Source organism: Micropterus salmoides, unplaced genomic scaffold, assembly GCF_014851395.1.
Source record: "Micropterus salmoides isolate LMB-PRFRI ecotype aquatic unplaced genomic scaffold, ASM1485139v1 Ms_hic_scaffold_15, whole genome shotgun sequence".
Lineage (NCBI taxonomy): Eukaryota > Metazoa > Chordata > Actinopteri > Centrarchiformes > Centrarchidae > Micropterus > Micropterus salmoides.
The window spans coordinates 20598121-20623575 of record NW_024040596.1 but is presented as its reverse complement, the minus strand read 5'-3'; the positions used below and the strand labels follow the sequence as shown (position 1 = coordinate 20623575).

The 25455-nt window shown below is 40.4% G+C and overlaps 1 protein-coding gene across 10 annotated transcripts in view; it reads right to left on the bottom strand.

Moving 5' to 3' along the window:
• Positions 1 to 4971: 4971 nt before the first annotated feature.
• Positions 4972 to 25455, bottom strand: part of dachd (dachshund d) — a 110149-nt gene continuing 89665 nt past the window's right edge. For 6 of the 10 annotated variants that reach the window (XM_038720969.1, XM_038720968.1, XM_038720974.1 and 3 more), the window contains 5 exons: positions 15328 to 15473; positions 12684 to 12831; positions 11858 to 12016; positions 10543 to 10611; positions 4972 to 6564 (listed from right to left, as the gene is read on the bottom strand). In XM_038720969.1, coding sequence (XP_038576897.1) covers positions 6527 to 6564; positions 10543 to 10611; positions 11858 to 12016; positions 12684 to 12831; positions 15328 to 15473 — 560 coding nt within the window. In that variant the 3' untranslated portion in view covers positions 4972 to 6526. Of the gene's footprint in view, positions 6565 to 10542; positions 10612 to 11819; positions 12017 to 12683; positions 12832 to 15327; positions 15474 to 25455 lie in introns of all 10 variants that reach the window. The other 4 variants (XM_038720972.1, XM_038720975.1, XM_038720977.1 and 1 more) reach the window with 2 other exon arrangements.

Sequence of the window (25455 nt, the reverse complement as noted above, 5' to 3'; positions counted from 1 at the left end):
ATTCTAATGGTTCTGAGGGAAGATTGCAAAATAAAGTTGATGAGCTGGGGGGAGGGGGGGTTAATAGCGCGCTTGTGTTTGTGTATGTTTGGCTGACCCTGTGTGTTTTCTTTGCTCTGCCACACAGTGTTCAGTTTTCTCCTCCCTTATGACAGAGGCACCAAATGAAGACTAATCCAGTGGGCTCACACACACTCAGATACATACTCCCTCACGCCTGTGGTCACTCGTCTCATCCATCTGCTATCTGGGGGAGTGTGGGGGGCTCTTGGGTCAAACTAAATTAACCATCCTTCTCTCACAATTGTAAAAATGTAATTGACTTAATATAAGAAACCCATGTGATTTGGATACTCTGACTGTGAGTAATTTTGTGGGAGCTTACAGATGCCACTTTATATATGAAGTGTCTTCAAAGTCTAATATTGTAATTAGCAATGCAAATAATTGATATTGTAACATTCTTTTTGTTTGGGATTTATTTTGCGGATTAACTCTCTTTATCGATGTTTACAGTGATGACAGAGATAATTCAAGTGATACTTTTATACATTGAATATTTTAGACAGGGACTAGGCTATCACCTGTCCCCCCAGTTGTACTGAGCTTTATATCTTTCAGCTGATTGTTTGGGTTTTCACAGCATGCAGCTTACTGTTTTGGTTCAATTTCACCACACTTATCAGTGTTCAGCAACAGGCAGCTTTTCAGTGAAAAAGCTTGAAAACAAAAACACTATAAAGCTGCCTAACCCACCACCAAACAACAAAGACAGTGACTAGCTGCTAAATTTAGCAGCTAAAGAGCTAAATATTTCCTTGAAGAGTTGGTGATGACCAACAACAGAGCTAAAAGAGAGTAAATATTGGAATATTGGTCGTGTGACCAGAAACACAACTTTAAATGAATCCTAATGTTGCTCCCTGTCTGTTGGATGCAAGCTGGAAGCTTCCGGTCTGAGACGTGAATCCAACGCAGTCCCTTAAACCTGCATTCTATCGAACAGCCAGCAGGAGGCGACTCTTCTGGTTGCAAAAAGAAGTCCGGCTCCATTAGAAATAATGGTAAAATGACCCTACTTCTCAGCTGAATAATTACCTCAGTAAACACTTTCATAATGAGTTTATGGTCTCAATCACTAGTTTCATGTCTTCTTCAATACAACATGATGTTCATTTAGTGAATTATGGTCCCATTTAGAGGAAACTAGACCATGAAGCAGAGTATGCTTCAGGGCGGGATTATCTATGAATGACAAGTCGTTACCATGGCGATCTGTCAGTCAGGCTAGAGTGACCTGTACCCACGGAACTGTGTAAATTTTACCAGAGCCGCTGAAAAAGCTTATTAGGAGTTGGCTGTTCACTTTCTCTGTTGAGTACATTTAGTTTTAAGACTTTTGTTCGCTAGACAAAACTGTAAGCCCTGTGAAAATCAGTTAACATGAATTACAGATGCACCTAGCTAAGCAAGCTAGCTAACTCCACACACGGCCGTTAGCTCCACTGTGTCGTCCAAATATGGTCACGTCCGAAGCCGTTGGTTGCAAAAACAAACTCGAGGCTTCAAAACGGCAGTCCACAAACCAACAGTTGACGTCACGATGACTACATCCACTTCCTACATACAGTCTATGGTTGGATGTGAAATCTACTGCTTGGTAGCAAGTTAGCAATACTGTATGTTAATGCTTTGTTTACAGCTTGTTTTCACTGACCCCTAGTGGCCAAAAATATCAGTTATTGCAGATAATACCCTGTGTACAATGCCAGCACATTTAAGTGATTGTCCAGCATGGGAGAGGAATATTGGAGCAATCATTTTTTAACAAACAAACAAAAAAACAGATTTAATATGGCTCTTTATCTTCCTGGCAGTCATTAAAAGTGGAGCAAGCTGGACTTGAATAGCTGTGTGTTAGTTTACCCTCAAACTGAAAACAGTTATAATGAACAACCTATATACATGTTAATAGAATTACAGTATGTAGGTAAAAATCTTAAATTAAATCATTACAAAATAATACATAAATGATCTAATGCCCCTCATCTCTGCATGTTTGTGCAAAAAATCACCTCCATCATTCCTGCTCTTAAACCATTATCACTTCAGTATAGCACAATTGTAAGCCTTAAATTGGCATGTAACAATCCACAGGGCTCAATGATGCCTGCATAAAAAAATAAATCTGTCTTGTCTTATATCAACAAGGTATTATACCTCACACAATCTTGTGTAAATCAATCTGCCTTTCTTTAGAACCCTCTTATGCCAACCTGGTCTGAGACCTTTCTCCGCTGCCTTGTTGACATTAAAGAAGCACTGTGCGGAGACATTTCCATTCAAGGAACTTGTTGACATAGTTATCAGACATCAAAGAGCCTTGTGTCATTTTGAAAAGGCCTTATGAGAGTAATGGAGATGTTAAAGGGCGTGTTGGCCCCAAATATCACAAAAGGATGAGAGGATATGAACACGCTTTGACTGAAAGGAGAGAGTGTGATTAAAAAAACCCCACCACACTGAAACACATTCTCTAGAGAGAGAGGGAAGCGCTTGGCTCCATTTCCGCCTAAGAAGCGCAGAGTTAAAAGGTGGACCCTGTACAAATGAAACTCAATTTCACGCCACATTATCCCTCCCTGTTCTCTTTCCTGGCTTTCATTTTCATTAAGACCAGAGACAATCATAAATTAATAATTACTGCCGAATGTCTAAGCGCAGGCCGCAGTCCTAGCCCTCCCCTTGCCTCTGTGGTCTTCCATGTTCACGCTTGCAAAATGTTAATTTAGGTAATGTGGCCTGGCCCTTGTCAGATAAAATTGTTTTGTAGTTTCGCTAATACATAATGGTCTATCTGATTAGGTGACATTAGTCCTATCTTTCAGATGATCAGCCTGCACCTTCCTAATGTCTCTCCACAGACTCAGGGCACCACTGAGTTATCAAGAGACATGCAATATTACTGCTTCCACTAAATGGCCATCTCCTGGTCATGCTGATGAGCAGGGAATTAGCTCAGTTGGAGTTAACAATGCAGTTGACAATATGCTGAAGTATTAATATAACTTGATTTCTCTCTGGTGAAACTTTTTTATCCTTCAAGTATAAAAAATAAATCTGTTAGCAGTGTCAGGATAAACAAGTTTCTTCAGCTGGTCAAGCAAGCGCAAATCAACAACAAATTGTGCAATGTGATGTTAGGCAAACCAACAGTGAAATGAGAGACAGGATCATGCGGAATAATCATGTCTGGATGATGTCTTCATGAGCACATCTCTACGTCAAGCCAAGTAAATAAAGCACACAGCTCACACGGCTTTGAATGCTTTGAATATACAATCAGCACTGTGCTTTCCACACTACAGCGAAGTCAAATGCAACAACACAGCTATAATGCACATTTGGTATTTAAAGCCTTCGTGCCTCATGGTCATATTTGTACTGAATTGAATTTATTACAAAATGTGCAGTGATATGAAACATGTAGCTGCAGGGCCTCTACTCTCATACACCATTGCAGGAAAAGGCATCAGATAGAGAAATAAACAGAATATCTGAGTAATAGCTGTGAACAACCCGCGTCTCACAAGCTCATTGGAGGCAAGCGGAGTGAATCTTTCACTGCAGCAAAAAGAAGGAACGATTGAGTCATTAAATGGATAAAGTGGACTTGATGTCAGTTTCTTTCACTCCAGAGTGAGCTTAAGTTTCGATAGGAGCTGCAAGTGCAGTGTGAGTCTGAACTCCACGAGAAGCATGGTTTCATGATTGATCGCCCATTGTGTGTCATATTGTTCTTTCAAGGTTGATTGGAACTTTAACCTCATTTTTTAATAAAAAGAAGAAAAGCTTGAAATATTTCAGGCCTTGGATTTTTACAATGCAGTATTGAATTATGCAGCAATCAGTCAATTATTCATCTCTGTGGCTGCGTTAAGGCCATGCTTTAAAAAGCATGCAAAATGGGTATGGGCCAAGCATGCTGTGTCAACACATTTCACTCAGAATTGCTTACTAGAGAAATTTGTCTCTCAATGTCGATTTCATATTTTTTTATGCGTTTCAAGAGCTGTACCTGTTAGAGTTGTTCTGAAATGATCCCTGTGGATAACTATTGTGTCTTGGGGTGTCTTGGAGAACAGTCAGTACAAGTTATAATTAAAAACACACTCAAAGAAAAGTGTATCAAGTGTTAAAAACTGACAACGTCACATTTACAAAACAGAATAGTTTGACATATGAGACATAAACAGAAGAGCTTTGTGATTTCTCAACGACTCCCTCAAAGCTATAAGTGTTATGTAAAGTGAATATTATGATGCATGACCCGACAGCATGTACAACTGGTTAAATGGGCGTTGTTACTTCTATGGTGATATATTGTGAATTAGTATCATACACTTGAATGTACACATGAAATAATTTATTTACAGTGAGCTTGGTCACACCCTCATTTACATAGTTTATCTAGGATTAGCCTATGCATTTAAAAACACACACACACACACACACTTTCGCATCCACACTCGGTGAAAACAAAGGAAAACTTACACAAGATTTTCTCATCATTTGATTAGTCATACATTTTTTTTACTGCCATACAAAGTGAAGAACAATATGCTCATTTATTTTTCTACAGTACAGTATACCTGCAGCGTTTTTTTTAGGCCATACATAATACACAGAAATTAGTTAAAAGACCGAGGGGCTGATTGTAAAGGTCTCAAAAAACGAATACGCCAAAAACAACAAGAGAATCGCAAAACAAAATAAAGGAGCTGCCCCCCCAACACTTGCTTACATTATTATCAGATCATCTTGAGCTGTTATGTTTGGCTGTCTCAGCTGTGATGATCTACATTTTTATGTATTAGTGGCCTTTCCTATATTAAACCAGTGTTTGAATTCCACCTCAAAACACCGGGCGTCGTGGAACAGAGAAGTGTGTTCAAGACCTCGGGCAACACATTTTATCATCAACATGTTAACTTTATTTGAATTTGAAGTACAATGAAGAGATGATTCGAGAAGCTATATAAGTTATCAGTGACGACAGACCTAGACACTCCATTGAGAACAAAAAGAACAAACACATTGTGGACCTGGGACACTCCTCCTCCTGATTGTAACACATAAGGTCTAAACTGTTTTGCAGTTAAAGGACTGACATCAGCTTATGTCTAGGGAATATACACAGGTGTCTCAGCACCGAAATCCGAAAGTCTTCTGGGAAAGCAACAGGAATATTTTTAACTTAAAATGAGTTTTTTTTTCTTCTCATCAGGATATTACGAAACACTCTTAAAAAAAAAAGAAAAGTATGTTTGTGTAAGTTCACCAGGGATTTGAACAATGTAAATAAATGGCATTCAGTTTCGAAAAGTTGTGTCATAACTGTTTCTCAAGCTCACACTTGATAATTTGATAGTTATTTTGGATCGTTTTCTTTTAAAAAAGCATTGACAGGTGCTGATTCTGAGTGTGTCTCATGACAAAAATGTACAGTAAATCCCAAGAAATATTACCTCTGTTACAAAGATTACAGTACTATTGACAGCAAAAGTCTTCATTTTGAATGTGAAATGTTTGATAATTATGTTTTCAAAATCATCTGGGCTTAAGTGAGTCAACCCTAGTATTTGTTCAGCACAATATAGGATTTATTAAATATCATAATTCCAGGACAAACATTTACATGCCTGCATGCTTTCTCACCAAAATGGCAGCTATAGGAAAGAATGATGGCTCAGAAATAGAACAAAACAAAACTGTAGGTTTATATAAATGGTGGTATTGTTTGCCTAATAGCTCTACTGCATACACAATACCTCTTAACGTTATATACACATACCTTATCAATCCACTCGGGTTCGATAGAGGGAGTTTTCCTATCATTATCATCAGATCTTGTATATACAGAAATGGTAAAAAGGAAACTTGATTGTATTCTCATCTAATTTAGAAAACATGAAAATCAAACATCAGTCTTCTCTTTTGATGAGCACATGGGTAGATTCACATTTCTTTTTTTCACAAGGTTCATCTCCACGTGTCATTTTTTAGCTTCTCAAAATTCAATTTGAAATACAAAAACAAAACTTCAGTGGAATTTCTTTTTCGAAGCTTTCTCGCTGGCTGAGATACAGTATAAAAATCTTCAGTGCTGAGAATTTACGAGTTATTACCAACAGTGTACCATGGGTACATTTTTACTGTGCTCAATATATATGTTTATCCTTCACGTTGGCCAACCCGCTAAGTCAAAACCTGCTTTAGCAAACTATTTAATGTTGGCCTCTGAGAGAAAAAGACTTCTTATTCTACATTCAGACACAACCTCCTCCAGCATTTGGGTGAACACAGCATTTCCACTGAACTCCTACAAGCAGCTTGACTTCTTTCCTCTACTAAAACAGCCTGGATAAGGGCTCTTGAGAATCTTCATGGGTTTTCTTTTCTTTTCTTTCTTTTTTTTCTTCCTTTTTTCTGAAATTTTTATTTCCTCCAGCTCCTCACGGCCTTATCAGTACATCACTGTGGTTTTCAGGAACAGTCTTCCATCTGCAACAGAGGACACACAGGAGCCAAGGATTAGCCAACAGCTAACATCCTGCTGACGCAAATGCACTATTCAGGATGTGATTGTTGATGAAACGTGACTTCAAAATGTTGCCCTCTAGTCTTTCAATTTCACCAGCGTTACTATGGATTCAGAAACCGATTTAAGGATAAGATTAAGTTAGCACCATGACGAATATGATTAAGTATCATGTGCAGTAATTTACTTTATTACTTGCAACAAACATTTATGTCATTAATTGGACCATCTTGTTCGTGTCAGGTAGAAAGAAAATAAGACAATAAATAAAATAATTTACCTTTGTATTTAAGATCTAATACAGTACATAAGTCGGGAGGTACAAATATAATTACACTGTTATATGCATATTTTATTACCAGGAAAGCACACACTGTTAAAGCAGATATGATAACCACACTGGAAGTATCAGAATGGTATGCCACATGTGTTTAAGACATCTCTACTGATGCGCTTGTTTGAACATAATACTGCACTCATGATGTAAAGCACTCTCTAAGTGACATTTCCTGCATGGGAATAGTGTTTATTGAAAATGGCAGACATTCCACTGTTACGTTATGTTCAGACACCTCCAACCTAACGAGCTTTGTCCATTTCCAGCAAACACTCTTGTCTGAGTGTTCGCCTGAGCGAGCAGTGCTGCTCAGACGCTGAGCTGGTAAAAGCATCTGTTAGGCACTGCTCAGGAGCATGTTTGACGTTTATTACCTTCACGATTCCTCTGCCGGAGAACGCTACAGTAATGCCTTTAAGAGACCACACTTCTCTTTGGCAGTGTGCCTAAATAATTCAATGTTAAAGACAAACGCACACAAAGACATTTAGCAGCGCAAGTTGTTGGACATGACACAAGCCGCGCAGGACATCAGAGACGACGCTTGACTCCTATTCTACGGAGACGTGGAGAATACACCTGATTATAAAGGGCTTCTACCTCTGCTGGGAATCACACTTTAAGCATCAAGTTATTTTCTATAATTAAATACTTTTTGCTTATTTTACCAGTGAGAATTTAGCTAAATTTAAAATGACTGCATTATTAATATTTTATCAATTACTTCTGTTTTCCCTTTTAGCCGGTGTTTTATATATTGTCGTGGAGAGTGAAGACAACAAAGGCTTGTTGTGTGTGTGTGTGTGTATACAGTAAGTGTGTGTGGGGGGCTGGGTGGTGTACAAACACACAAGCTAATTACCCAGCACTGCCGTAGGTCTCAAAGGCATTGCACTCTGGCTGCCTCTATTCAAGCAGCAACCACCGAGTTCTGTGTAAAAGTCATTACAGCATCAATGCAGCGCTATGAAGAACAGACAGCCAAAGAGGGGGCCGGAGAGTGTTAAGAGTGTGGGCCGGGATACACAACTTGATACACACAAAACACGCCTTTCATAATAACAGCAGAGGAAACATCACACGCTCTACCTGCCTGCCCAGCTTCACACTTGGAGCAATTTCTAAGGGTGTTAATGAAAAAGAAGACAATTTGATTATTTGACGGATGATCACTCTCAGTACGTTGTCGAGAGGAGGTTAGATATTGCAGCAGTTTACCTCTAATAGATGAAATTATCATGAAAGACAGGGAATGAGAGAGGGGGTCTGATAAGCAAATCTCACTAATTCCAATCCATTTTTAAATCGGGGCGCGATATTAGTGCAAATGTTGAAACATCTGCTTTACATACATGAGTGGGAAAATTGGTGACGTCTTGACACATTGTTCGATGAAAGGCCGTCTCATTAAAATATGTTGAAACTTCAGTATTTTTATATTCAAATCAAGATGAAAAGTTCATTAAAGAGAATAAATATTTCATTAGATGCTAAATAAAACAAAGGGAATTTTGGCTTCTCTCAGCATAAAATTCCTTTGAAAGATTAATTAATACATGTAAATTATGCAAATTATGCCCATGCAAATATTTTATGAAGACAATTAAGGGATCCATTAATTACAGTCTTTTTTGCTTCAGTGACATTCATTCATTTAATTTTAATTTCACTTTAACTGTTTTGATGTTTAATCTTGCAACAAAGAACTTTATCTCTGTGCACAGGGTCGTGTAAACTTGCCGAACACATCGAGTGGGAAGCGGGAGGGAACCAGAGAAGATACTGGGGGAAGATATTTACATGTGCACCGTTGCCAGGCAGTACTGGCGAGGTACAGTCCCAGTAGCTTGCCTGCCTGTGAAAAGAGCCACGTTCCCTCTTGGACCCGATTCAAAACACTGTAAAAGCAATTAATAAACACAGACTGTGTTAATATCGCAGAATTAGAGAAGTGTGACAAAAGACAAATAGAAATAATTAGTTCTCTAAAATTATGCCCTCATTATTTTTTTCCCCCTCTCTCTCTCACCATTCGCCTCCCTTAGTTTGGAGTTATACCCACACATTTCTCTCGGCTTTCATGCGAGTGATAGGCTTGTTTTTTCCCCTTCTGCTAGTGTAATTTATCAACATCATTTTTTGCCATTTGAGGTTAATTATACAGCGAGGCTTGCAGAGTAGAGCAGTGGAGACATGGGTGGCAGACAAATGCTTCTCTAATTGAACGAAAACACAAAATGCAGCCTGTTATTCAGTTTCCCCACTTCATTCCACTCTTCAAGGCAATGATCAGAGTGATTGAGAGAAAGCAAAAATGATACGCTCTATGGCCACATCATACTGTTCCTAACAAGGATGAGATAAAAAATGTTTTTTTGGGGAAAAAAAATTCAAATTCATTTCAACTAAGATTACACATTTAAGCAGGACAATGGCTGCTGTCACTATAAGTGTAAAGCTTTAACACATTGAATTTGATACAATTACACTACAAAAGGGCAAGCTCTTCATCTAAGTGTAAAGAAATTAAAGCAGCTAAATATACTAATTTGGTATGAAATAGGGGGCTATAATTATGCTGTATCTGGAAGTAATCTTTATATTTAAATGATGACATATGGATTTCCTTTTTTTGGACATCAAACTGTCTCAGATCCCTGCAGTGACTGAATGACATTTAATTAAGGAGGAGTCATCACTTCTCCTTAGTAAATTTTCTTTCTTTTTGCCCTTTCACAAAATATCAGTTCAAGTAGACTAATCAAACATTAAAGAGTTAAAGGGGGCCCAACTTATTCTCGCATACAAAGATGAATATTTTCCACTTTTCACAGCAAATTACATGGAGCATTTTTTCCGGATAAATCGGGACCTCTCCTACTGATAAGGGCGGTTCTGAGCAGACGCAGCTGAGGCGTATTAAAGGAAGACGTTCGAGTAATAATGAGGATATTCAACCTCTGCAAGGTGTCTTGCATCTGGGTAAACACAGATAGCAGACAGTCTACAGAGGTTATCGCTGGAGCGCCCTTCCCCAAACACATACTGCACCCCCAAGGCTAAGAAACAAACAAACCATTAAAAATGTACAAGGCTTATTCATAAAATGGATTGATTTGCCCCGTTTATTACTATCAAAGGGGGGATTCAACTGCTTTTTGTGGTTTTATGACTCATTAATGCTTCCTGAGCTGTAAACAAACCACTTCTTTCATTCTATCTCTGCGACCTTCTAGCCTCGTTGTGTCACTGTTTTATCTACTGCATTGTACGGGGTTTTGTTCCAACAAAGATCTCTTTCCTAAAAGCATCACAGCCACTAAAAGTCAAGTAAAAGAACAATATTATTTCAACAGAAAACCAATGATCTTGACCTAGTGCTGTGGCCCAGATGGTGAGCTGTATGCCTGAACAGCAGGCACAGAAACACTAATGTTCATAAGCTGAAGCAATGTGTGTGTGTGTGTGTGTGTGTGTGTGAGGGAGAGCGAGAGAGAAAGTGCGCAAGATGGGGTGGGGTGGGGGGGGGCACAAAGAGAAAGAGAGCAAGAGTGAGAGCCGGAGAAAGAGAGAGAGATTTATCGTCTCATCTGAGCCCCTGTACCTTGTATTGTCCTTTCAGCATCTGTTCTTCCACTGCTGCGGTCACTCTCCATCTCAGGGGTCAGAGAGTCTGGGAGAAGAGAGGGATCACCGCCGTTAAACATCCCTGACACACACCTATCACAATGCCAGTTTCACAGCATCGTTCATTCAAAACAAGAGGCTAAGCCTTCAAGCTATATCTCCGGAACCGAATGTGGAACCGAATGTGTGCATGGGATGAACCGTGCTTCCCTGTGTGCTTATTATCAGAGGTGGAGGAATCCTCAATTCAACACCTTGGAATAATTATCCGTTAAAAGTGTGACCCTGCATTCATATGTTTGCTTAAATAAAAGTACAGTGTTGGTAGTAAAATGTACTGAAGTGTCAAAAGGTCAAAATGTACACAGATTTTGACTTTATGTATAAAAAAAGATCTGCACTACTCACTGAACTATTCAAATGAAATCCCCTACACACTGGCTAGTTGAAAGTCTGACAGTTTATCATATTTTATGAGCTCATCATTGTTTTGTATGCACAACCTAAAGTGTGCAAACCAGCTAGTAACTCTAGTAATTAACAATAAATGTATGCAAGAGAGTTTAGCGCTTAAATATATGTTGTGAACTGAAATGTGCTGTAAATATGCCTTACATGGTTTAACACTGGGTGAGACTTTGACTTTGATGGGTTTTTTTCTGATTCATCTGCAACTATTCTGATGACTGATTCATTTGTCAAAGCAAAGAATGCTGCTTGTTTTTCTGTTTTGTATGATTGTAAACTGAACACTTTTTGGGTTTTGGACTGTTGGTTGGACAAAACAAGGCATGTGACCACGTCACCTTGGGCTCTGACGATCTTTTGTTTTATTATTATCCAACATTTCACAGACTAAACGATTAATAAAGAACATAATTGACAGTTTAATATATTATGAAAATAATCATTAGTTGCAGCCCTAGTGCACAGCATGCAAACATTTATAGGACATAAGGAGAATGGAACGCAAACACATACATTTAAACACCTGCAAAGTTGCACTTTAGATAATATACTGTTCACATTTTGAGCAAAACAGTTTAACCCATTTATTGCTGCAACAAATGTAAAGGTCACTATAAATAAATATGTGAGTTACTGTTTTAGCTTTGTTTTTAAAATAATTATACTTATAGAGTCTGTGACTTCACAATATGTACGTCACACAACTTTCATCTCCTGAAAAATCCTATCAACCCCCCACCTTCCACATCTGTGCCAGTAGAAACTGCCCATGCCTGAAACACCCACATGTGTTGGAAGTGAAAGGTACAGTAAGCGTGTCTCACTGTGGAGCGTCTGACCGTTGAGCGAACGCATGCTGTCAGAGGGTGAGGGCTGCTTCAGGGTCTGCTCAGCCTGCTCTCTCCTCTTGGATTCGTACTCCAGAGCTTCTTGGAGTTTCCTCTTGGCCTTCTTCTCCTTCTTCAGACGCTTCTGAATGATTGCTAGGATGGGAAAAGAGCACAGTGACAATTAATGAGCTATGGGGCAAATTAGTGGAGACCTTATCTTAGATTGAAATCGGATTATTGTAGCTATTGCATTCTAGCAGGAGAAAGATAACTTCATTTTTAAAATCTAGCATACTGTAATAGAAAAAGGGAAACCAATTAAACCTAAATATTTTATAATATATGAAGATCTTCCTTAATAAAAGAAAAAACTGACTGTGACTTAACAAACTGCTAGAGGGAATTAAAGAAAATTGAAAAATGTATGGGATGTTTTTCATGAATTTCTCTCATTAAACATAAACGGTTAGCATATGAAACTGATGCATTTAACATGAGACTGAGAGTGAATTTCTCTAAGTTAATGTGTTTTACCAATTACGTTAACTGACTTAGAGCAGGATAGCCGGTGCTAAGTAGATCAATGTATGTGTAACCAAAGAAACACAGCCGCTTACTGTATGTCAGTGTTTCAATAAGAAACACGCAGAGCTGTGCATGTACAATCAGGAGCTATCACGTCTACATGAGCACAGGCCTGTGAAGTCTGAAATGTTGCGAAAAAATCCACATTTACGCATGCCCACACACACACACACACACACACACACACACGCAGCTGACAGGGAGGATACAGTGCCAGGTAGTCGTCAGGCAGTACCTCTGTTCTTCTGCTCCATGGCGAGCTGTTTCTCCAGAGTCTCCCTGAGCTCTCTCTCTCTGAACAGCTCCATCTTCAGCTCTGTCTTCTCCAGCTGCACCTGCTTCTCCTGAGCCCGTGCGTTGTCAATTGCCACCTTGAGTAGGCCCTGCAAACGTGTACACGCACACACACACACACACACACACAAAAACACAGGCATGTGAATATATACACTCAAGAGAAATACAGAAAAAAAGGGGGAGCAGGGGAAAAGAGAGTGATGTGGGCTATTTAAGAGCTTCAAGATGAAATGACAGCAAACCACACTGAAAGTATGTCACAGCAGTTCTTTGTGCTGCCCACAATAGTGAAGCAGAGCACAGGGCCAAAAGCTGACTGCTGCTACATGAGTCCTTTCAGGCGTATTACCACCTTTGCTGGTCCTTTTATCTGTGAAGATGTCATTATCTTTTAGCTGCTCCCACAAGATCTAGAAACATGAACATGGATCTACCAGAGTTTTTGTAATAATAATGTTTTTTCAAATAATCAATAATGTGAGAGTGCTGGGTACCTGCGCCTGACCCCTTTTGGTCAAAGCTGTGAAATACAAGCGAAGATAGACGCTCGGACGCTTGAGAGCTATCTCAACCGAACCAAAGCGACGTTTACTTGATTGAGAAGGTTGAAGGAGAAAACACCACTCAGCACTGTCACACTAAGGGTTAAGATGGAGCTCCTCTTCCATCTTCCCATTTAAATACACAGCTGACAATTGTAACTGGATTGGTATAAATATACAGTATTAGTCCCTGTGGCACATTTCCAAGCTCCTTGCGCAGCACAGCAGGAATGAATAATTTGAATGACAAGTATCTTATCATGTATCAATTATATTACTGCCATTCCAAATACACTCCTGACAGTCCTGAATTGAACGCTACTGCATTCTCATGTGAAAGCTGTACAGTACCGCGGCCATTTTCATCACAATTATTCCCCATCCACACGCAATTATATCAAATGCACTGGACTATATCTTACTAATTGTTGATTCTTATGACCCCAATTTATTCTAAGTTGCTTTATCTTAATTTTCTGCTTGGTTTCATTTTGATGATTTGTATATAAATATTCAAGATCATTATCAAAGATGACTTAGTGGAGTGTTGGGAGCTTGCGACGGGTTTACTTGTGCCGTTCTAATTACCACACAGAGCCAAAGGAGAAGCAGGACTCTGATGCCAATGGTACAAGTGCAATGAGAAGGGCAGCGGTGTACACACACCATTACACTCAGACAGCAGGCAAATACATTCATCTTTCTGACTGAGGGTGTTTGAGCTGAAGCCTAAATGGCACTCTGCGGAGATGGGTATTGTTAAGGTATGCAGATTTGCAGATGAGTGTATCTGGATTTGTAATGTCCATAATAAGTATATATTTATAAGGAGGATACAGATGATGGTGTCCACTTTTTTGACTAAAAATGAGCTCTTGTAGAGAGTCTACATCATGCCATTGACTTTTACCAACATCATTTTGGATGGAAAGCCATAAATTGAAGAGAAACTATGGTAGTGTTATATTTCAACACAGACTGAGTCATTCAGCTTATCGAGATCCGGAACCCCCACAAAATTTAGATATAACGACTGGACATTTCTGTGGGTACAAATAGGTTCTCTATAGAGTATTTTTGCTGATTTAGTCCTCATAGACAACAAAATAAATTATTTGTCAGTGGATTTTAAAATGACCCATATGAGTGATCTGCCGCACTATGGTGATGGTGTGGTTAGTTGAGGCAACTTGGTTAAGTTTGACACATACAAAAAAAAAAAAAAAAGATATCTTAAATCAACATTGTCTTGCTAGCCATTTCTGGAGCTTTCAAACGTATCTCGGAGTCTTTTTCAGCAGATGGCGTTTGTTCAGCTGTGAAGGAGGACAGCGGTTGAACGCTTCAGAAAAAGCTAGTTAGTGTTCATTGTGTTGAGATATTTTTGTCAAGGTCTAGACAGAATAAACTTTCATGCCATTCTTGAGTACTGTTTGGAAAATCTTACGCCGATCGTTTGGAAAGCTCCATTATGGTTAAAGAAAAGCAAGGATGTTGGTAAGAGACAGGACGTACACAGGTCTCTGCTGTCAGTCAAATGCTCTGTATGCCCAATTACGCGACCCGACCTCAACACTCTTACTTAATGTCAGGAAGTCACACTACTTCCTGGTGATTGTAAGACTAAGGCTGTAATTTTTCTGGAGAAGATGGTTTTGATCTAAAGTATATCGACAATATATTTTCTTAAAACAACTTGAAGAATTGATAATGTTCCACTTTGGCACCCTCAAGTGGTTAAAACAAAGACACTGTGACAGACACACAGGCAGCACTGCAACTGTCTCCTTTTTCTATAACAAGCACTTGTAGCATCAGAATAATTTCTATATATGGCCCAATCATATTTTTGCACAATTTCACACACAGAAGCTTAAAACATTCAGTATTTGTGAACTGGCTTGGCTAAATGAGGTTAAAGGGACTGTGCAGAGATCCTTTACTGTATAAGTTCCTGCTACTAACTGTGTGTTTTTAAGCAAGTAAAAATGTGTTAACTCTATCTTGTTATGAGGGCACAGCTTTGTCAGCGGGCAATACCTGTATGTTGGTGAGGAGAGTCTCTATTGACGACAAACCATCCGGGAAGAGAAATGGTGAGGGGAAGCCAGGAGGAAGGGCCTGTCCAGCCAGTGACAACCTCTCGTAGGTATCTCTCGCTGTTGGGGTGCACATTGAGTTGTCCTCTGCAAAGAAAAATAATAGCAATGAAAATGAATCATTGTGAAACTTGAAAACAAGCTAAGTGGTTCACTATGTGAGTAGTTTTTGGTGATGCTGACACATATTGATCCTGACTTGATCTGACCAGTAGCTATGACTGGGTCTGTATTGATCTCCAGCAGCCAATCCCATCTCTCCCCTCCTCTCACAAATATAATGGACTGACTGGTCCCTTGGAGATTCCTTTGTGTTGCTTCTTCTCAAGGCCCGAGTGTGGAGTTAAACAATATCAACTGCGACATAAATCCAGCTTCCCCCATTTAAGAGATGTCATGTGGACTCCAAAATCAGAAGCAGACCCACGGTCCGGCTCCCTTTGTGTATGCATGCACGGGTGCCTGTCAAACCTAAGATGACATCATCCTCCATTCATCACCAGCAGAGGGGTAGGGCCCTGCCATCTGCTGTCCAGCCTCTCCACCAGGCCTCAGAGGAGGAAAGAGGAGCAGAAGAGGGAGAGAAAGCAGGAGGAAAACCAGCAGACACAGATGCAGCCTGGTCAGACTAAAACTGTATGGACGCTGCCGTTTGTTGCAGATCTGCCACATGTTTTTGTCCACTGAGCTTTTATTAAGCCAACAATTTGTAAGTGCTACCATTTTGCAGTGAGACAGTTTATTAAACACATCCAGTCTGAAAAGCTCTCCACAGGAAGTCTGCACCATCAGCTGTTTAATTGTTAATTTAATGAAAGAGGGGGAAAGTTTTATTTGTAATGTGGAACCCTGGCTGTGTTGTGCACAGCACCTCTCTGCTCTCATCCAGTATTCATATCTGTTTATGTGGCAGGCTGAATCTTGTACAAACAGCGAGTAGAGCTGAACAGCCCTGCCTCTCCCTCCCATCAATATTCACCAACGCTAGCCAAGTGCTGGGAACAGCTGGTCTTACATTAATTAGTTTAAAGTATTTATTTCACCCATCCTCAGAGCAGATTGAGCAAAAACATTGGAGATTATTTCAAGCATCTGCAAATGCCCTGGAAGCATCTCTGCGCCAAAAGTCGAGTGTTAGCATTCACAGTTTAGGTTTGTAATTTGAAGGTTTTTTTTCTTCTTTTTTTTCTGACCGGGGAAGATGGTGAAATATGCACCGCTGGTCCGTGGAGAGAGTAAACAACCTTTCTCCTTTTTCAGATGGAGTTCACTCCTGTTGATTAATTAGAATGGATGGTTGCCTAATGGATTAAAATTTGTTTATAATTTGACTTCATAAAAATAATGAATTGCCTACTTTTAAGAAGCCACTCCTGTGGTAATTTGTTTTGTTTGGTGCAGTTCTGTCTGCCTTTTGAGGTGGGCTTCTGGGTGGAGATATAAAATGCACTCTCCTTATACAGTGGCACAACATGAAAGTCCTATTTTATCTCAATAAAATAACTAATCAAAGATCAAAAGCATTGCACTTGGCTCCAGCTTAGGTTGATATAGATGTATTGCGTGCATTATATGCATGCATCACCCACCTCCAATAAAATCACCATAACAACTAGAGACGTTAGTAGACCTCGGGGAAAGGTCTGCTGTTGTAGCTTTGTAATTGATTTGTACTGTAGGCACTTTGTCCCTTATTTAGTGTTGGCATTAATCATAAATCATTGCTTTAACAAACTCCGGCTTCCCACTCAGCAGGCCTCCCCTCCAACACAATGTTGGATCACACAGAATATTTGATGGCTTTGTTGCAGGGGAAACAACCTGTCATGCTCTGGGAAAAGCAAACAGCGTGTTTTGTTCGACAGTATCCAACTACTGTACAGCACTCCTTGTCAGATAACATTTCCACCAAGAGCTATGCATAAATACAGGCATTTAAAAAAAAAAGAAATGGGAAGCTAATAAGTGACTAATTTAATCAAAATAATCAAAACAGGCTTAATGAAACTCAAATGTAAATTCCAGTGGAACGTGATCTAGATCTGTGGTTTCTGTGCTTCTAACAATGTCCACCCCCCACACCCCCCTCCCTCCCACACCCCCCAAACTCCCCCCTCTTTTTCTCTGTGCCTGGCTGCAAATGCTGGCATGTGTTTGCATGTTTATTTCTCACCATCGCTCCAGAATCATTGACTTCAACTTAATTACAGCGACAGGCGTTGGAGTGATGGGGGCCGGTGGAATGGAGTACTCTGTTTCCAGGTGATATTTCTCCACAAGCAAGGCTGCCAACAGCAGCTGTGACAGCCTCTTGTGCTTACCGTACGCTAAAGGTACAGTTAAGGCCCCCGACTATGAAATACTGTGTGGAAAAACACTCGCAGGTCACCCCTGTCACAAATAACATTTCATGCACAACTGTTTCGGCGGATAATAGGAGCCACAAATAAAAATGGGACGCTGTAAATACAATGCATTCTGAATGAAATGCCATAATTTAAAACAACCCCCCCCGCCCCCACCCCTTTTCTCCGTCCTCCTCCTCCACCCTGCTCTCAATAGCTGCAGAGGGAGTCCTTGACAGTGTGCTAGCAATGATGAATCACCTATCCAGTTAATTTTCTCACTCCTCATGTGTTGTGTTGCTAAAACAGGGACCCAGGAATTGACTTGACAAACTATGAATGTAAAAAATATCACTTGGAGGGATCTGGGCTTATCTCCAATTTACATGTTATTAGATTTGTGTTGCAATCGGCACTTGGACCTAGCAAAGCTGAGGCAAAAAAAGATGGGGCACATGATAACCAGAGATAAAACATGTCTAAAACCCACTTGAAAGCCTTTGAAATACTTGATGGAAAGTCACAGGGAGGGAGCGGAGAGAAGCAGAGGAAACTGGCCTGATTTAAAATGTGACAGACACACATTGCAATCTGTGGTAAATCTAGAAGAAACCTTGGGAAATTTAGCTGCAATCTCTGGATAAATAGCTGTAATTGACCTTGGGAGTTGAAAATGTGCCATATGTTTCTGGTTCCTGTGTTTGAAACTGGGTCCCTCAGGACATTTCAGCTGAGTCCTCACACGGAGGCAGTGTGAGCGGGAGGAGAGGAAGACACAGAAAGACACACAAAGAGAGAGAGAGAGGGAGAGAGAGAGACAGGGCGAGAAGGATGCCAGGAATGAGAGATAGATGGTTGAAGACAGAAGATGGATGGATGGATGGATAGGTGAAGCAGAGTCTGAGGAAGAGGAGGCTGGAATAGAATGGGTGTGCAGAGAATGAAAGACTGACAGAGAGGAAGAGAGATAGGAGAGAGAGGGGAAAAGAGAGACAGAGAGCAGAGGTACATTTGGCTGGCCAGTCAGTGTGATATATTGACAGGTGAAGCCTTTGTCCTTGCAAACCTGTGTTCCTCCCAGCAGGAGAACTGAATGCTAAACCTGGAGGTTGTCAGCACAGCCAACACTAAGCAAGGCAATGCTTTCCACTGCACAATTACATCTGATTTGACCTGCCAGGGCTGCGGAGAACCCAGCCTCCTTCAAATGGAGTAGTTATGACCTCTCGGACAACCATTAGCAGCCAACACAGCATTATTCCACCTGCACTTAAAGGGCTGGATTTGGAAAATCTTGTCAAGGGAAAAATCTGTCTTCTGGTATACATGCAGTGATGCAGAGCTGGGCAGAAAAGTAGTTGCACGCAATTTGAGCCCTTTAAAAATACATGAGCCTAGCTTATCTTGCAAATGATGTCTGCACTCTGGAGGGTCTTTCAGGCAAAATAAATTCAGCTTTCACTGTATGATAGTTGTAAACAGGTACTAGAGTATGTAATATGCTTATTTTAACAACTATAGATGTTTTTTTCTGACTCTTACATTCAAATTATAATTTCACTCATAACTCCACACTTGTAAAAGCAGGTTTCCAAGTGTTAAGAAAGGCTAAAATTGTTTTATTCACAGCATCTAGAAAGAAACATTTTATATAACAGCAAATAACCTAACTACTGGAGGGTTAGATTCACTTGTAGGCACACCTTTCTTAAAGTAAGTAAGAACCTGCAGGACATAATGTGAAATTGTGTGTGATGATCCATACAAGACAAATTCCTTTGGAATGACTATCACATGCATATGCTGTGCATATGTGTGCGCAATGTACTGTATACACTGTGAAGAAAGAGAAAACACACATGAACTCAGATGTCTGCAAACAAAAACTCTCAAACGCATACACACTCATTACATACACGCATGGCACACACACTAATGTGCCCTCATCACATTTAAGCTAATTTCCTTTTCATCACGGAGAGAGGAAAATGAGTGTTTGCCCCATCCCTGCTGGGGGACAAAGTCAAGAGCCCCGGTCGGTTTGGGCTAGATTAACAGGTAACATTTGGCTCCCACTCTCTTATCACAGCATGAAAATCAAACCGCGTGTTTTCCTCTATCGCTCTCTCTTTCTCCCCTCCCTAATGTTCCCTTCACTTAGAGATGAAATCGCTTGCTGCACAAACCCATTTGGAGAGAGGAGAGAAGGTGAGCGGGATAATCAGGCTGGCCACTCGGCCGTGTTTCCTAAATGCTCTCCAAAACATTACTGTGCACAGGCATAAAATTAGCACCGGGACCCTAAAATGTTGACATTTAGCATGACTTTTTGGAGAGTGACACCCTCATATTTTCTTGTAGGATATCATTAAATTTCAACTGCCCTATGGCTGTGCCTTTCCATTAATAACCAATTCAGTGTGTCACTTCTCCCTCTCTCCCACTCTCTCTCTTGCCACCTTTTTAAAGTAATGAGTCCATTGCTTTGCCTTAATAAATTGAATCGTATTCTCAAGGCCATATGAAGATAGAGCCACAGATGGACAGGCTGCATGTAGGAAATAACCATAAATCCTTTACTGTCAGAGAGGCGGTCTGAGGTGACAAAAGAAGACAATCGCGATGCTCAATTGGGATTGCGCTGAGATTACAAAAGACACAGTGAAAGGTTTATTCTCTCTGTTAAAACTGTCTTTTTCCTGGTGTGGATAAAGAATTTTTTGTTATTGCTCGCTAATGATAACATTTAAGTATCTAATCATGCCTGAAGATTACAAAACTGACAGATGATTGTCTACAATATTCTGCAATGTACATTATAATACTACCACAGCAGAAAAAATTATGAACTACAAAATGTGCCTTTAGAGTATAGATTGCAATATTATGCTGCAAACAATTAAAATCAATTTCATAATTTGTTTAACCGTTAGCTGGAAAAAGAGGGAAAGAAAAAAACAGCAAGAGAGAGAGAGAGAGAGAGGAAAAGAGAAATGGAAACAGAGAGAGCAAGAGGCAAGGGAGCACAATCTGTGTTGACTTCCATTCAGGAGGAAGATATCTTGTCTTTTTATGCGGCCCATGTCATATTTATTGCATAAAGGTCAGAGTGTTCATTTGTTCAAAGTCAGCGTTTTCCCTCTCTCCTCTCCTCCATGTAATAAATGCAGGGGCTATGTCATTATCGGACCTCTGAGGATTACAGGCTTGGCTGACTGTGATGACTGCATAAAAGCACACAGGACTTTTGTTTCTGCCAGCGCGCACCTTCAAATGAGCTCTTAAAACGAACAGTAGTGGAGACAAAATGGCATTTGGTAGAGCGACGATCAGTCAGAATGGGCGAAACTGAGTGGGGCAAGGTGATTAAAGGTTAGAGATCATAGTGCTAAATCCATGACCTTAGTTTTTAGTTAAACCAGGAAGGTTTGGCTCGGGTTGGAGGCGCACGAATAAACTTGTGGCTCCAAAAAGGAAATGACAGTCAGGCAGACTTGAATAGATTTGTGTAATTCATCTATTGACTATGAGCCCAAACTGTCAAGAAGATAATAGTCGAAGAAGGACACTATAGTGAGGCACTTTGAAGGTGTTTAGATTGTCTTTGCATATGACCTCTGTTGACCGGGTCCATTTATTGACAGATGAATCCCAGAGATTAAATTGGCCCAAACTATTGATTGGGTATTTTGCCTGAATCATTCCCATTTCAGAAGGGGATCATTTGTACTGTATACCCCACTAATCTCTCTGACCCACTAATCATCAAGCCATTTATTTCTCACTCTTTGTTTAGTTCTCCCTTGTTTAGCATTTATTAATTCATTAGAGCAACTTCTCATGCAGCTTAACTTAGACAGTGACTGGGGAGTCCTGTTTCTACCCGATAGCAATGTGCATTCCAGTAAAATATGCCACCGAATACGCACCCAACATCACAATACACATGCCAATTACATATTGATAATTAAGTATTCAAACAAACAAACAGAGAGGAAATCCCCCATAATCACCAGGTTTTAATGGAACAAGTATTAGCTTGGTGTGGTTGGCCAGATAGCCTGCTGCTATATCAGAGCTTTGCTGTGTTTGGGAGTGGAGGGGGGACAGGGAGACACATTGGTGTCATTGCAATCCTACAGGGAGAGGCGATGCCGTTCTGTTGCTGCTGAACGAGCGTTGACGATGGCTGGCGCTAATCCAGACTGGATATACTGAGCTGCTTTTAAATGAAGATGAAGAAACAAAAGAGGAAATGGGAAATGTAAACTTTAGAAGGCCTGGCTTAGGAGCACTTGCTCCGTGGCTGCCTCGTATAGAAACTCAAAAATGGATGCAAATCCATTAGCAGTCCTGGTTTCACAGTTATAAAAATACTTAAGGGGTTTTAATAGGAGCGACGTGTTAAACGTGTGGAAATCTGTTTTGCTAACATTATTCATAACACTGGCTTTGCGCTGTGTGAATTAATAACACTTCATTTACAGACGGAAGAAAGCTGGCATGGTATTTCCAGTTAAAGAGATTAATTTTTAAACACCTAATTGACAGGCTGGGGTTAGGCGGGATAAGCAACATACTGTAAGGCTGCAGCTGCAAAGTCAAGGTGACTGGAATACTCAGAGAAAGGCTTTCAAAAAGCAGAATAGAGCGCAGAGAGAGAGGGAGTGAAGAGAATTAGTCCTCAAGCACTTTTCCCTCCGCCCCCTATTCTTCCTCTCTTTATTAGGAATGATTTACTTTCACAGTGAAAGGATATAAAAGCTCAAGTATAGCAGCGTAATTATCGCAGAGTGAAAATTAAAGGTTTGACTCACAATGTCCTCAAGTCAGCGAGTAGACTGCCAGACGATAAGAGTGACTGTGTTCAACACTCGGCATCCAATTGGCTGTGTTTTATGGGCTTTGCCAAGGAAGAGCACACAAACAGCACTCGGCTCTGCAAGTCTGTAAACATGATGGACTGTGGCAAACTACTAGGGCTGGTGTTTACCTTGGCAGAGCCTGGCCCTGGCATGTCGGCAGCATCACTTAATTACTGTTTACATGTAAATATTAAATTATACAAACAACCTCACAGAATGTCTCCAAAACTACAGAAATACATATTCAGGGTCAACCTTATCTGTCTGCAACAGTTGCCACTGCTAAGCAACGAATTGTTTTGAATCACAAATTTTCTGCATTGTACATAATCTTCATAATTGTTTAATGCTGTTGTCCAAGGGCATCCGGGTAAATATGTTCCCATAATCTGCATAATAGCAGATGCTCAGATATGTAAAACGCACCTTGTGTTCTCAGAGCAAAGAGAGAAAAAAAGAAGGTTATTGTTCAAAACATTTTATCAGGAATAAGGACTGTGATCATTAATGTCTCCAGTCAAGACAGATAGATGATTGCTTTGATTACAGACCTGTTTTCCTGACAGTCCAGAGCAGCATATATAGTAGAGCACTGGTGCCTACTGTGCATCTCTGGTATGGCTGAGTAAAGCACTTGTTCATTTGCAGTGAAGGGTAACATGAAACAGGCCTCAGCCTTCTGATGGACAGGGAGATTTCACCTTCGCCAGTGAATGATAATGCATTATTAAATTTGCCTCTCTGCTCACTAGATACACTTAGCTGACCACAGCATATTTATCTCCCCATCCGAGGCTCACGTCTTGGCAGGAGAAAGCATTCTGTCACTTTTGAGGCATTTCAAAGATTAAAAAGAACCTCTCTCTTTTCAACGTCCCTAAAAGCATCCCCCCTTTTCAGTGAAATGTGATTAGCAGGAGATGGTGTCACGCAATGGAACATTCATGAGGGGGAGAACAAATATCCAAATGAACTCCCATGTCCTCAAGGAATAGCCCCTCTCTGCACCATCAGCAATCTCTCTCACATGGGCTGGGGAAATTTGATTGATCCTCTATTGAATTATTTTTTTGCACTCTTTCATTTCAACAGGACGCACTGACAAGTTGTTTGATCATAAAGCATTATTGTCTGCCAAGTCACATTTCGGGGTTGTGATGGCTAATGATCTTGCCTCCTGACTTAGGGAAAGTCAGGTAGTCAGCATGTGTTTGAAGCTTGCAACGCCAAGGACATCGGGAGGACTGAACAAAACACCATGCATTAAAGTCAGAAAGATGAAGAGAAGGAGCTTACACTGAACATATCGAACTTTTAATGATACTGTATGGGGGATACCATCAATGTCAGTGAAATATTTACACCGCAAAAAGAGCATAAAACTGATCCTGAAACTTTTGCCTGACCCGAAGTACCCTGACTTCTTTTTTATCGCTGCAAATGCTTATGCAAAGAAGGAACAGAACAAAGACTACAAAGGCATCAAATCACTTTTTTTGTCTTTTTCATCTTTTTTTCAAACTACACCCCCCCCCTCCACATGAGCCCATCAGCGTCCACAGGTCCTTGCCCAAAGCAGCTCTATGTAATAGACTGTGACACTGGGACCTGCTCCACTTCATCATTCAGGCAGTAAACTGGGACTGCAGACAGTGCACAGTACCCCAGCCCTAAGCACATCAACTGGACATCTAGACAGCATCCTGACAAAGAAAAGGCGTGGCAAATCAGCTTTGTCTATTGTGGTCACACCAGTGCTCGATGCATCAACGATTGCCCAGTTGATAGTAAGTATGAAAGGATGCACCTCTAGGTGACATAATACACCACAAGCATCCATTAATGCTTGGGAAGAGTGCATCTCCCGTTATGTCAACAAGGATATATAATGTTTACCAGGGAAGTGCCAATATCACATTACCAGTGAATCACCCACTTTTAAAATATGGTTTACAGAATCAGTTTACATACCGTAGTTGCCTCTGACACTACTGTCAGACATTTTAGCTCGGCATAAAAGTGATGTGGCATGTTTAAGCGCAGTGGGAGGGCTGAGGTAAAGTGGTGAAATTGGTCGTTGGCAAAATGCTTAAACTGCCACATGGTATTTACAGAAAACTCTTATACTTCGACGTACATACATATGGCTTGTGTTTCAAACACCCTTTTCCCCATGGAAATAAGATGATGTCAAGTGTTTGATGTCCAGAGTGAGTTTACAGCCAAAGGCTTCCGTACCTTTTCAAATTTCCCCTTGTTTGTCAGCTACCTGCTGTTTCACGAGACAGAGGCTTGTCGGAAGCTATCACCACAGACTTTCTGTTTGAAGCAATTCAATTAGTCACATGTGAGACTCTACTAGCCTTTTTTCTTACACATCATCTAATCTCCCCCTTTTTTCTTTGGCAAAATCTGGACAAAAAATTATTGAGTTCAAGCAACAGCCCCTCCCCCCCCCACCCCCAAAAAAAATTAACCATCTGGTTACTCTGCACTGGGTGACACAACTTTGGAAACAATCTTTTTTAGGCAACAACAAACAGGCTTTGTCCTTCATCAGCAGAGATGACATGAAAAAGATGAGACATGTTCATAGGATATGAGTGATGTGACATTATAGTGGCTGTCTCTGAGGTGTCTAGCTATTTAAATAGCCTCCATATGAGCCAGGGCACTGCATCCTTCCTCTGCGCCCACTGTGCTCTGTTCTAAGACTGCATTGCAAGAGATTAATTTAATGCTCTGCCAGGATCATAAAGATCAAACAAGTGGAGAGATATCATTAAACCATTGGAATGTTATCTCATTTATCTAAACAAACTGATGCGATGAACAAGCCTAATTAAAATGCTCACCATA